This window comes from Rattus norvegicus, chromosome 20 (genome assembly GCF_021556685.1).
Source record: "Rattus norvegicus strain SHRSP/BbbUtx chromosome 20, alternate assembly SHRSP_T2T, whole genome shotgun sequence".
Classification (NCBI taxonomy): Eukaryota; Metazoa; Chordata; class Mammalia; order Rodentia; family Muridae; genus Rattus; species Rattus norvegicus.
The window spans coordinates 34465420-34479945 of NC_141553.1; the positions used below are offsets into that span (position 1 = coordinate 34465420).

At 40.0% G+C, this 14526-nt stretch overlaps 1 protein-coding gene across 4 annotated transcripts in view; it reads right to left on the reverse strand.

Annotated features, from left to right (window-relative positions):
• Man1a1 (mannosidase, alpha, class 1A, member 1) overlaps window positions 1–14526 on the reverse strand; it is a 176268-nt gene that overhangs the window by 121862 nt on the left and 39880 nt on the right. For all 4 annotated transcript variants that reach the window (XR_015644657.1, XM_087597189.1, NM_001033656.1 and 1 more), the window contains 2 exon segments: window positions 10060–10156; window positions 5185–5300 (listed from right to left, as the gene is read on the reverse strand). Coding sequence is in view for 3 of the 4 variants with exons in the window: in XM_087597189.1 (XP_087453315.1) it covers window positions 5185–5300; window positions 10060–10156 (213 nt within the window). In the remaining variant the exon portion in view is untranslated.

The following is a 14526-nucleotide window of genomic DNA, read 5'->3' on the forward strand; positions in this document are numbered from 1 at the left end:
CCTGACATTCCCCTACACTGGGGGATCAAGGGTTGGCAGGACCAAGGGCTTCTCCTTCTATTCCTGCCTAACAAAGTCATCCTCTGCTACATATGAGGCTGGAGCCATGGGTCTGTCCATGTGTACATTTGGATGGTGGTTTAGTCCCTGAGAGCTATGGCTGGTTAATATTATTGTTTTTACAGGGTTACAAACCCTTTCAGCTCCTTGAATCCTTTTTCTAACTCCACCAATGGGGACCCTGTTCTCAGTCCAATGGTTTGCTGCTAGCATTCGCCTCTGTATTTGACATGCTCTGGCAGGGCCTCTCAGAAGACAGCTATATCAGGCTCCTGTCAGCATACACTTCTTGGCTTGAGCAACACTGTCTGGGTTTGGTGTTTCTATGCATATATGGGCTGGATCCCCAGGTAGGCTCTGAATGGCCATTCCTTCAATCTCTGCTCCAAACTTTGTCTCCATATCTCCCCTATGAGTATTTTTGTTTCTCCTTCTAAGTAGGACTGAAGCATCTGCACTTTGATCGTCCTTCTTGAGTTTCATGTGGTCTGTGGATTGTGTCTTGGGTAATTCTGGCTTTTGGGCTAATATCCACTTATCAATGAGTGCATACCATGTGTGTTTTTCTGTGATTGGGTTACCTCACTCAGGATGATATTTTCCAGTTCCCTCCATTTGCCTATGAATTTCATGAAGTCATTGTTTTTGATAGTTGAGTAATATTCCATTGCGTAGATGTACCACATTTTCTGTATCCATTCCTTTGTTGAAGGGCATCTGGGTTCTTTCTAGCTTCTGGCTATTATAAATAGGCTGCTATGAACATAGTGAAGCATGTATCTTTTTTATATGTTGGGGCATCTTTTGGGTATATGCTGGATCCTCAGGTAGTTCAATGTCCAGTTTTCTGAGGAACCTCCAGACTGATTTCCAGAATGGTTGTACCAGTCTGCAATCCCACCAACAATGGAGGAGTGTTCCTCTTTCTCCACATCCTCATCAGCATCTGCTGTCACCTGAGTTTTTGATCTTAGCCATTCTCACTGGTGTGAGGTGGAATCTCAGGGTTGTTTTGATTTGCATTTCCTTGATGACTAAGGGACATTTCTTTAGATACTTCTCAGCCATTCAATATTCCTCAGCTGACAATTCTTTGTTTAACTCTGTTTAACCCAATTTTTAATAGGGTTACTTGATTCTCTGGAGTCTAACTTCTTAAGTTCTTTGTATATATTGAATATTAGCCCTCTATCGGATGTAGGATTGGTAAAGATCTTTTCCCAATCTGTTGGTTGCTAGTTTGTCCTAATGACAGTGTCCTCAGCCTTGCAGAAGCTTTGCAATTTTATGAGGTCCCATTTATCGATTCTTGATCTTAGAGCATAAGCCATTGGTGTTCTGTTCAGGAAATTTTTCCCAGTGCCCATGTGTTTGAGACTCTTCCCCACTATTTCTTCTCTTAGTTTGAGTGTATCTGGTTTTATGTGGAGGTCCTTGATCCACTTGGATTTAAGCTTTGTACAGGACAATACGAATGGGTCAATTTGCCTTCTTCTACATGCTGACCTCCAGTTGAACCAGCAGCATATGTTGAAAATGCTGTCTTGTTCCCACTGGATGATTTTAGCTCCTTTGTGAAAGATCAAGTGATCATAGGTGTGTGGGTTCATTTCTGGGTGTTCAATTCTATTCCATTGATGTATCTGCCTGTCTCTGTACCAATACCATACAGTTTTATCACTATTGCTCTATAATACAGCTTGAGGTCACAGATGGTGATTCCCCCAGAAGTTCTTTTATTGTTGAGTAGAGTTTTCACTATCCTGTTTTTTTTGTTGTTGTTGTTGTTATTCTAAATGAATTTGCAAATTGCTCTTTCTAACTCTATTAAGAATGGAGTTGGAATTTTGATGAGGAGTGCATTGAATCTGTAGATTGCTTTTGGCAAGATGGCCATTTTTACAATATTAGTCCTGCCAATCCATGAGCATGGGAGGTCTTTCCATCTTCTGAGACCTTCTTCAATTTCTTTCTTCAGAGACTTGAAGTTCTTATCATACAGATCTTTCACTTTCTTGGTTCGAGTCACACCGAAATATTTTTTATCATTTGTGACTATTGTGAAGGGTGTCGTTTCCCTAATTTCTTTCTCAGCCTGTTTATCCTTTGAGTAGAGGAAGGTTACTCATTTGTTTGAGTTAATTTTATACCCAGCCACTTTGATGAAGTTATTAGCTGTTCTCTGATGGAATTTTGGGATCACTTAAATACACTATCATATCATCTGCAAATAGTGATGTTTTGACTTCTTCCTCTCCAATCTGTAATCCTTTGATCTCCTTTTGTTGTCCAATTGCTCTGTCTAGGACTTCAAGTACTATATTGAATAAGTAGGGAGAGAGTGGGCAGCCTTGTCTAGTCCCTGATTTTAGTGGGATTGCTTCAAGTTTCTCTCCATTTAGTTTGATGTTGGCTACTGGTTTGCTATATATTGTTTTTAGTATGTTTAGGTATGGGCCTTGAATTCCTGACCTTTCCAAAGAAAACTTCAACAACTGAACAAAGTGATGGCTTGGCTCCTTTATGAAGGTGGCACAGTGACAGACTATCTTAGCTCTACATAGGTTTATATTCCCTATTTAGATTCACTTTGCTTCTCAGGGGTTCCTGTGGCCCACAGAAATTCTCTTTTCACCTAATTAGTGCCCCAAGGCCACTTATGAAACTTCCAGTACAGTGATGTTTTATCTATTACCTTGAGAGGCCTCTTCACTTAGTTTTGAAAAATAAAACAGTTCCCACCCTCCAATTCTCTTCACTCCTCAAGTTGAGAATAAAGAATTGCTGTAGGATTTGGAGAGGTTTGGGACAACACAGGATGTATCAGGCAAACCAACCCAAAAATCTGAAAAGGGGCCTGGGACTGCTCGTAGGTCTAGTGCTATTAAAGTTTCTAGGTGTGGAAGAGATATTGCCATAGCTGAAAGATGGTATGGTGGTAGTAGGAGGAGGCATTCCTAAGAATAAGCATTGCTAAGACAATTTTCAGTGCACTCACCAAGAACATGCAAGACCCTGGATTTGATCACTAGAACCACAAAAGCAAGGAAACAAGCAAACAAAGACCAAGTATTACTAAGGGAACAAACATAAAAGGGGAGAATTTTGTACTTTAATTTTTCATATTTAGTTCTGTTGATATGATCAGAACTACCGCATAAAGCCCCATATCTCAGCTCTGTACATTTGAGCCACCAGCTCTTTTTACCCACTTTCTCTCGACATGTCAAATAACAACAAGGGGCTGGAGGGTAGCTAGGCATTTAAGAGCACTTGTTCTTGCAGAGGTCCCAGGGTTGTTTCTCATACCCTTATGGTATGTCACAACCATTTAGCTTCCTATTTTTTTTTTCCTTTTCTTTTTTTTTTCGGAGCTGGGGACCGAACCCAGGGCCTTGAGGTTGCTAGGCAAGCGCTCTACCTCTGAGCCAAATCCGCAACCTCTAGCTTCCTATTTTGATCATCTCTGGACACCAGGTATTCACATGGTACATGAGAATATATATACGTGTAAGTAAAACGTTCATATATGTTAAAATAAATAAATCTAAAAAAAAAAAAAGAAAAACTTGTCACATTGGTTTCCAAAATTCTGGAGTATTGGAATTTGAGCTCTCTGTGGAATATTATCCCTCTAGTCTTCTAGAATCAGTTTCCAGGAAGATGAAGCATAAACCTGTCTGTCCGTAAAACCTTCTAAGTATAGCATGGATAGCACCTAATCAAAGAAGGAAGACTAAAATGTTAAAACTTGCAATTTATAAATCTTTTAAATTCGGAGCGATGTATAAAGACACATTTTTACTAGTCTTCAATGCTCTGGCTAACACTGATGTCCAGTTTCCATGGGAACAAGGTGGTGCCAAGGCAGCCGGGTAGGCAGGCGCCCTCTCTTGCTCATCCTCTTTCAACATGCAGTGTGTGTCCTCTACCTAGGCTGTGGGGATTCACAGATACTGGTGAACACTTCCTAGCTAAACAAGAGGCTTACGAAGATTTCTGCAAAGTAATCTCAGGTTTAAAATAATACCAATAATACAGTCATAAGTCAGGGTTCACGTGCTTCCTTTTCCTTAGAATAAGCTCCTTGCCAACATGCTTATGAGGGAAGACAGATCTGTCCAGTTAGATCCAAGGAGAGACACAGTCCTCACTAGCCAGGGTCTTCAAACACTGGAGTCATCTCCCTTTATCACCGCATTCCCTCAGAGTACATTCGGTCTCACGATATTTGCCAAGAATGTACGTATACAAAGGAGTCAGAAACTGTTATTTATGTACAAACATCTAGACGTTAATGTGTTTTTTCCACTGTGTTTTTTTTTTTTTTTTTACTAATAGTACATGAGCAACAATGTTTGAAGCCTTAGTTGAGTAACAGTGGCAGCTGATACCCTGTACCATGACAAGATTAAGCACCAGGTACACAGCCCCATGACAGAGCCATGGCTCCAACATACAGTCAGCCATATGCTCTGGAATGAACCTTAAAGGCTTCGACATCCACAAACCAGGGTTGCTATGGCATTTTGAACAGGAGGATTTGATGATGTAGAGAACTTTAAATATTTATTTCTTTTGATTTGATTTACCTTTAAGTTAGCAAAAAGGTACAAAGCATGTACAATGCCACGTACAATAACGGAACAAGCAGAGAGCTTAAGAGTGTCTTGGCTATTTAAAGTTGCTTCATCTGGAGTTGTGGCGAGAACTTAGTAACGTGCTTGTCTTTCAAGCTGCAGAACCTGTGTTTGATCCCCAGAACCCACATCAAAAAGCTGGGTGTGGTGGCCTGTATGTGTAATCCTCATGTGAAGAGCTGGGAACAGGTAGGTCCTTGGGTTTTCTAGCTAGCTAGTCTAAGGTGGCAAGTTCTAGGTAGTAGGAGACCCTGCCTCAGAAACTAAAGGAAGTAAAAAAGAAGTGGGTGACCCTAGAGGAATGATAGCGAATAGCACTGTCCTCTGCTTCGCTTATATGCACACGTACCTGTAAACGTATCAACATGTACACACACATACACTAACAAGCCCAATCTGTTTCTATTAGAATAACGGGTCTAGTATACAATTTATGGCAGAGATAGGCTAAAACATAAGGACTCGATGAGCAACTTGAACTTACCACATTAAAATCTAAGTATTTTTTAATCCATGATTTAGCTTCTTGAAATTCAGTCTTCATACCCATAATGAAAAGGGTATCTAGGGCATCTACTATTGTAGCTCCTTTGATGTTGCCTGAAAAAAAATACCAAAAATATCTTTTCAATATATGTGTATATATGTACATACGTACATATATATATATATATATATATATATATATATATATATATATATGTACACACAAATATCTAGAGAATATGTAATCAGACCTAGGAAAAACCGAGGGTAGTCCCTAACTTATTAATGAACAGTAATCCTGAAGAGAGTCTTATTTTCTTCCAGAAAAATAAAATATAAAAACCACACCAAACCAATTTGTTTTCCCCTCTCACAGGTTACAGGCTATGAGCACTGATCGTTAACATTTGCTCCAAGTTGTATAAACTAAACCTCTCGGAAACTTCACTTGTGATTGCATTCTCCAACAAGAAAAGAGAGAATAAGCCTGAAGCAAAGGGGGCAGTTGTCATTAATTTTTGTGCAGCCGCACTGGAGTGTGCCTGTGTGAAATTTGCTAAATGTAGAATTATCACCATGCTAGCTTTTTTTAAAAAAAATCATTGCAGTAGTCACCCTTTATCTGCAGGCAATATGTTCCAGGAACCCTGGGAGATGCCTGCAAAGGCAGATAGCACTGAACCCCATATACGCCACCATTTTTCTGAAGCATAAATACATTTAATGCTTTCCCCATCTTAACATTTAAGCACTACGACCATAACTTTTGCGGTTTGATGTGGGACTATGAAACCAACACAGATTTCCTTTTTTTTTTTTTTCCTCTTCAGTTCCATGGACAGAAAATCCATTGGATTGTAGCTCTTAGTGACCTTAACTTATCATTTTTCCCCCCTCTTTTTCCATGTTAAGTTGAATATCAAGTGCTTTCAGTGTTAAAGGAAATCCTTTTGGCTCCTCTTTGGCACACCCAAATTCTCAGCACGGTCCTCTTGTCCTTTCAAACTATTAGTGGAATCAGAATGACCTGGACAAGAGGCACGGGAGCAAATGGCTGACAGGTGGGTGACAAGTACTTTGGCTGCTGGGATGAGTCGCATCCAGGGCAGGACAGGGTAGAAAGTGACCATAATCTCAGGATTGTGTACTGTTCAATGTATAAGGAGTACTTTTAGACTCTTCCTAAATATTTTGTTAGACTGCAGTTGGCTACAGGTGACTCAAATGCAGAAAATAAGAGCATGGGTAAGTAAGAGGAGCTCCGTACTTCAACATGAAGTTCCCACCGCCTGTAAGACTATGACTCATCCCAACTCCCTTCTCTTGCCACGTCAGGCCCAGGTTCTGTTTATTTCCTCTGAGCTCCTGTTGCATGGAGATTCCACATTCTCAGGCACGTGTCACTCTCTGCCACCCTTTAGTCTACAAACCTCCCTAGAAGAGAGACATTATGTGTTGCTTACTCCACACTGTGTTCCTGTATGGCTGTAGCTGTGTGTTCAACAACTCCCTGTTCCATCAGTGCCGGTTCCTGAATAGGAATGGAACACACTTGAATGCACACACTGTTCAACTAATAACGGGAGAAGTTTATCTTTAGGAAGCTAGAAGTAACTGAATATTAAAATACTCGACTTTCGAAATCAGAGTCAGTTTCAGTCTTACATAAGGATAAAAACATGACAGTTAGACAAGTTTCAGTGTCACCACTTATTCTCGTCCAGTGTTCTCAAAAAATACAGAGATTAATTTCGAGACAAAAATATGGAGTCAAGAGAAACACTAGTGGGAAGGTTTCCAGGTCACATCTGGAAACTTGATAACAGTTTCTTTTGATCATCAATCTCTAATTTCTCAGCCATTAAGAGCTTTTTTGATATACTTTATCTTTATACTGAATATAAGCAATCAGATAAAAATGGTTCTCTTTGAGGAGCAATTCTGTCTGTTTTCTTCTTTAAAGTGGAACTGAGAAGCTCCTGGGGGTCACTGGTCATGTGTGTTAGCATCACGTCAGCTAAGCGAGGGGCCCATTTCCCTATCCCTGGCAGACAGGTGAGTTTCAAGTAACTGGAAAGAAACAGCCCTGGGAGAAAAAGGCATTAGTGTTGAAGGGCTCCCCAGATGCTAATGTCTGGCAAAAAGGAGGCTCACAAAGCAGACTTTCCTCCCTTCTGATAGGCTGATCTTAGGGATCAAATCTGAATAAGCCACTGCAAAAGAAAATAACCACCTCTAAAAAGCCAGGGGGGAGGCAGACAAATTCTTCCTTTCTTCTATGGTTTACTAAAAGAATACACAGGTTGACATATTCCTTACAGACAAAGAATTTGGCTCACATGTGTCTAAAGAAGCCAATTAAAAGTTTTCCTCACCTTCAAAATGAGAAGTTTTAATATTTGCAGTAAGTCCCAAGTGTTGATTTTATTATAAAAGAAAACCCTCTGTAGCCTATTCTAATTTGAAAATGCAGGTAGATAGCATTTGCTTATTAACAGTTCATTCTGTTACATTAATATTTAAAGCAAATTCTGGGCAAAAAATAAGTACTTATCTTGGTTATAAAAAAAGTGTTTTGTTTTGTTTTGTTTTGACTAATAAATCCAGTAGACACTGTAGAAACAAAAAGACTTGGTATGTTTTTAAAGTTTCATTATTAAAACCACTGATCTATTAGCAGAGAACCGAGAATCTATTCAATGATGATTATAGCAAACTAACACATAACTGAGTTATCTGATCAACCTTCACCAAGACAAAAGTAAAAAATGAGGTCATTTTTAACAAGAATTAATTATTTATTTTTTGTGCGTAGCTGTTTTGCCTTCCTGGGTGTCTGTGAATCACCTGTGTGCGCTGGCTGCGGAGGCCAGAAGGGGACATCAGATCCTCTGGAACTGAAGTCAGAGAGAATTGCAAGCTGCCATGTAGGTGCTGGGTATCAAACCCAGGTCCTCTCTAAAAGCTGAACTAACTGTGCAGCCCAGAGTCAGATTTCTTAAATATTATAATTGTAAACATTAAAAAGGGAATGCTCTCTGATTTACATGAAACTTCAGTTTCTCTCTTAAACTTGCACCTTCCCTTTTTCATGGAACCTGGACTCTGAGTCCTGAGACACTACTTGTAGCTACGTCTGACGTCACTTCTGCTGCAAGCGCTCCCAGCTTAAGCTCCCTGTCTCAGAACTGAATCGTCACAACCGTCACAACCGCCTCTTCCACCCACTCCTCCCTGCAATGCCCTTCTCCCTTCCTGAGACCCCACTGGCTCCTGGAACTCCATGTGACTCCTGAATCATCTCGTGCTTTCACAACTCACTCTTTACACACACGTTGCACACACATGTTGGCTGCACCAGACAATGAACTCTTGCAAAGAGTTGCATTATCCCCCTTAACAGCCATGTCATAACTGGAGCTAAAGTCATGAAAAGTCCTAAGGAGACAGAAAAGTGGGGTACCAGGAACCGGAACATGGAGTCTAATGTCAGTTAACACTGGAGTCCCTATCTCTGAGAAAGGTCTTCTCTATGATTTTTTTTAAACATAAAAATGAGATTAAATTATATGTGGCCAAGTGGCACTCTATGATATTTGCTCTGTGTCACCAGAAATTGTTATTTGTTATAAGAACAGGTACCAGTTAACATGTTCAGTTATGGGACCGAAAGGCACGCTGGTGTGAGTTCAACGGTCACAGAATACTTTTCCTGAACACCATTACTTACAGTTACAGTTTTGAGAGCTGGAAAGAAACTAAGCCCAATAGGAGGGGTCCTAAGGAGGTCTTGGCTCAAGGCAATCCATCAAACATTTCCATTGGTTTCCTTTTTTCCACAGTAGGAACACTAGTGGTTCTCACAGGACCAACCACAGAGTGTTGCTGTGAGGACCAAGCCCAGTACAGCAGAGAGCAGATAGATGGAAGCTCAAACAACTGGCCTAACTGCGTGCCTTGTCCACCGAACAAACAGGAAAAAGCTACACCCCAACCTGAGTTACAGAGGGGGTCACCACAGCCCATTGCCTCAGCCAGCGTATTCATAAAGAAACAGCTTTTATACAGCAGGAAGCTGTGGGTGACTAAATCCTCTTCCACAGGAATGACCAGGGACTTGGTGGGTCCTCCATCCCTGGACATCAGTTACACCGGTCTCTCTGACACAGAGCTGGTATGGGTTCTGAAAGATACATTATATACACTTTTTCCATAGTTCTAGCAAGGGTTCAAGTTTCCTGGCAACATGGAGATCCTGGAGAATCACAGAATGACACAGGCTTTTTAACCCTCAATAAATTTAGGGTACTCAGAGAAAAAGACACTGTCAATAAAAATCCAGGAGTGGTGGTCCACAATTATGATTTCTGGGAAGGTGTGGTCATTTGAATAATAAAGAGTCCATTAACTCATATATTTGAATCCGTGGACCCCAGTTGGTGGGACTTGGTGGGAAGTATTATGAGGTTTGTCTGACCCCGGGGCTGGGCTTCGAAGTTTCCAAACCCATGCCATTACTAGTTAGTATTTCTCTGCTACCTCTTTGTGGGTGAGAATGTAAGTTATCAGCTACCGCTCCAGTGTCTGCCTGCCACCTGATGTCATGCTTCCTACCATGATGTTCATGGACTCACCTTCTAAAACTATGAGCCCCATTATACTCTTTATTCTATAAATTGCCATGGCCATTGTGGCTCTCTACAGCAATAGAAAAGTAAGCATTGGAGAAGTAAGTCAGGAAGAATCCTATGAGTTCAAGGACAGCCAGGGCCATGTGCTCAATTCTAAGAAAGAGCTACAGAGTTAAGACTTTGTCTTAATAACCAAACACCAAACCAAACCAAACCCTTAAATCGAAGCGCGTCATACTCACCAAACAAACTGCTTGAATGGCCTTCTTTTGATATCGGTTTCAGTTCGTTCAAGCCCCACGCATAGCGTTTATAATTATTCCAAGCATGGGCCATCATCTGAGTGGAGATAAAATTGAGATTACAGTTTGAACTGGGATGCTTTTGATACAAGACAGATCATATACTTTGGCTTTGAAGGTCACAGCATTAAAATTCAAGGTTTAGTCTAAAAGGCTGACCATTAAGAGCATGACGGTTGTATAAATTAGGGCAGATATGAACAGAGAACATGCAAGACTTCTTTATCCTTACAAATACAAATTTTCCTTTTCGGAATCCATTTAATCATATATATATATATATATATATATGTATATATATATATATATATATATATATATATATCGATCCTCTTCAGAAGTCAGTCCCCGAGAACAGAAATGTTATACTACAATGCTGAGTCATCCCTGTCTTTATCTGTTTCACTCACATAAAAGATTAGACCTGGAAACTTTAAATTCATATTTTTGTACGTGGTCCCTCCTATTTTGTTTACATAGACAAATTACTTGAGGCTACCACTTTAAATTTATCAAGGTTTTCTGACCCAGAAATATGAAAAAATATTTTTGAAATAGGAACAGGAAACAAAACCCGAAATTCTACAGTTATATCAATAGTTTGAAAACCTTTCACATATTATAATCAATCTTTGCCAAAATATGTATTTGCATGCTCATATGTTATCTGCAGTTAGATCTTATATATTTGCAAATTAGAGAGAAATGACATTATTTTAAATACAATCAGCTCTCCCATAAGTTGGTTAAATGAGAAAGTCTTGACTCAAAGACTCTGAGCAACCATTACTATTCTACTGAATGACAGTTGGGTCCAGGGCCTTACACATAACAGACTGGCACTCCTCTGATCCATTTCCCTGAACCTCTTGCTTTTTACTTTGAGACAGGATCTCACAAAGTTGGACTGGACTGGAGCTCACCATGTAGGCCAGGCTGAGCTCACAGTCCTCTCCACTCTGCCTCCTCAATTATTAGGACAGAGTCCCGTGGTACCAGACCTGGGTTATAACTATTTTTATAGAGAGTTTTGATAGAGCTGAGGACCCCTTAATTATCAAGAGCTCAACGATGCTATTATCTTAGAGTAAGCGCCATCAATCCATGGACATGCTATGAAAATTATCCCATCTGGTTCTGAATTTTATAAGATCATCAAAAACATCACACTCGGGGCTAGCCATACAGCTTATCAGTTAAGAGCACTAATCACTCAGGCAGAGTACTCAGCTCCCAAAAGCAACAGAGTGGGTCACAACTCGTCACAGCGCCACTCCCAGGGGACCTGAGGGACATACATATCTATTTAGGGAAAATACACACACAGAATAAAATAAAATAAAATGAAGTAAAATTAAACATTTTTTTTTATACAGCAACACATTTGGTGCCACTCAAGGGCTGGTTATGGAAAGTCTTCACTACGATCAACCTGAGTTAAAGCAGTCTATACCTGCCCCCTGAACACAGTAATGAGTACTTTCATTTACCTGTCTTCTGCCTTATTTTTCCTTCTCACCCATGTTACTATTAACAGCTACCAAGAATCTAAATGCTCTTCTGAGGATACTTAGCTAAGTGTTTCCCTTCAGCAGGGGGGCTCCAATTTTGCTAGAACCCTTTCAATTATATCCTCAAACCACATTGGTTTGATAGATAAGGAGACTGACGTGCAGAACTTAAAACCAAAATGAAACTTGACTCAGCGTCCTGACAGTACAGCCAAGGATCCAGCATGCATGCGTACACTGGCGTGCCTCCAAGGCCTGCGGGCAGGACCCAGCGTACTTCACCTCCCTCTAATGTGTCTGTGGCAGAATATCCCTCTCAAGTACCAGACTGGATCTTCCAGCAATTGAGAAATGTGCATAAGGTTATGTTTTTAAGGTTTTCTTGTATAATTAACTTTATAGGAAGGCGCAATGGACTTGAGGTCAGGTGACTGGACTTCTGCCTGTGGTGCCAACTGACGCATGAATGAGTTGGCTTCGGAGAAATTGCCGCTACTTATCTGAAAAAAAAAAAAATCAATGCCACAACTTCTCAGAGGCCTCATGGTAGGATTCTAGAAGCAGGGCTTGTGTCTTTGCACCTAGCACACTGGCCGTGCAAATGACATGTGGTCATGTGTTCATAAATGTTAAGCCAATATCAAAAGGCATCTGCGTGCATATCGCAGAAGCCAGAAACCAACGAGCTTCAGAAAGAACTGGTACAACTCCACATGACACCTTGAGATGGTATCTCAGCTTTATTTCTTTCATCATCCACCTCCCCCCTCCATCAAATCCATTTTGCTAAACTCTTTGTTTTATGAACTTCCAAATTTGTGAATTTCCAACTATACTTTAAAACTTCAGGAGCTTTGGAATATACTCATTATAAAAAAACAAACAAACAAATGAAAACAGGTTAAAGTTATTAATTGCTTTAATTATGGATCTGAATGATAACTAGTACTAGACACTATTAGTGGCTTAAAATAGCACATATCTTTCCCACAGGAAAACATGCTGCATTGTCAAAAATTATAAAAACCAACCATGGTGATACACATCTGTAATCCCAGCTCTCGGGGGCACAGGTGGATGGATTAGAATTTCAAAGCCATGATCCATTACAGAAAAATGAGTGGTTACATAAGACATTGCCTTAGATCATCTATACAATGAACAATATTGTATAATTTCCACAAGATAGATCTATCTATCTATCTATCTATCTATCTATCTATCTATCTAATATATCAACTACTGTCTATCTATCATCTATCACCTATTATCTATCTATCAATTATCTATCTATCTATCTATTGTCTATTGTCTGTCTGTCTGTCTATCTATCTATCTATCATCTATTGTCTATCATCTATTGTCTGTCTATCTATCTATCTATCATCTATCTATCTATCTATCTATCTATCTATCTATCTACCTACCTACCTACCTACCTACCTACCTACCTACCTACCTACCTACCTTTCTACCAATGTATCTATCGGCTTTTGTTAGCTGTTTTCCAAGGAAAGAGATGATGCTAATTGCTTAGCTGGTGATATTTCATTAATTGCTACATGTTTTCCAAAATGATTTTTCTCATCTTTTGAGATTTCTATGAGTTAAAGTTAGAAAAGAAGATAATTATGTAATCAAATGCCCCGAATGGCACACCATGAGTGCCTTCTGCTGTGTTCTATAAGGTGAAGGGAAACGACCATATCGAAGGGTACCAGGGCTGATCACCTTAGTTTGAAGTGATCGGCCACAGTATAGCAAGATGTAAGATCTATTCATCCCTTGCTCCTATTATGTAATTATATTTTTAAACATTATATATGATGGGGCAAGGGTATAAATGAATAGCCTAATCATGCGACTGGATCCCCAAGTCATACATAAGAATCAATTTGTTATTTTAGTTTTATGACTTATACAGCTATATGAAAACACAAACATGCTTGCCATTCTGTAGTCTTGCAACAGACAGCTGTGGGACCACGGGGACAAAGACATGCAATCTCCCCAGACACAGTGTTACAGCCTGCTGACAAGACAAGAAGGTCACTTCCAAAATCTGTCATCAGAGAAGCCCGTGAATAGGATGAACCCCTCCTGCTTCACAAGCCCCTTATTCTGCTTTGTGGCCTTTTATAGACTTAATTAGGGCTCTATAGCCTGGGATTCTAAGAAGGGGGATTAAAATTTGGCTAAAGCAGAGGTTGATTAGGACTTCAAACGCAGTGCTGAAACCCTCCCAGCAAAGAGGAACGGAAGACAAATGAGACTTGAATTTGCATTGGTGGACAGAGCAGAGCTACCACCGGGTACAGATGCAAACAAAGGAAGGGCGCAAATGTCGCAATAGCCATCCATTGTCCTGACCCAGAAAGGATTGAACTGATGTGTAAGATATGCTAAGAAGCATTTACCTCTCCTTGACTCTGTGCTCCCAGAAAGGATTTCTCAATCTGTACTATTCCTTTTCAGTTGGCATCAGGGCTGAGTAATTAGGCAATGTCATTTATTGAGTGTCTGTTACTCCATGAATAATAAGATTCTAAAGGACTCAAAGGGAAGCACACAAGCCTATCTCTCCCATAATCTAACAGATAATGTGTGGAAGCTTAACAGTGCCACACGCGTCCTCAATGAAAGTTTATAAATATAGAACAACAAGGCACTAAAGACATGGTGCGGACAGCTCTATGGTTGTACTTAATAATTTGCTTTAAAGGCTGTGTCTTTCCAAGGACGCTGGAAAGACATCATTTCCCCAAGGCAATAGGTAGATTTCAGAGCTGTGTTTTTGCCAACGGAACTATCTTAGCAAATAATTCTGTCATTTACATAATCTTAAGATTTTCATGATAGACATATTAAGAGTATCTCTTCCAAAACCTCCCCATTT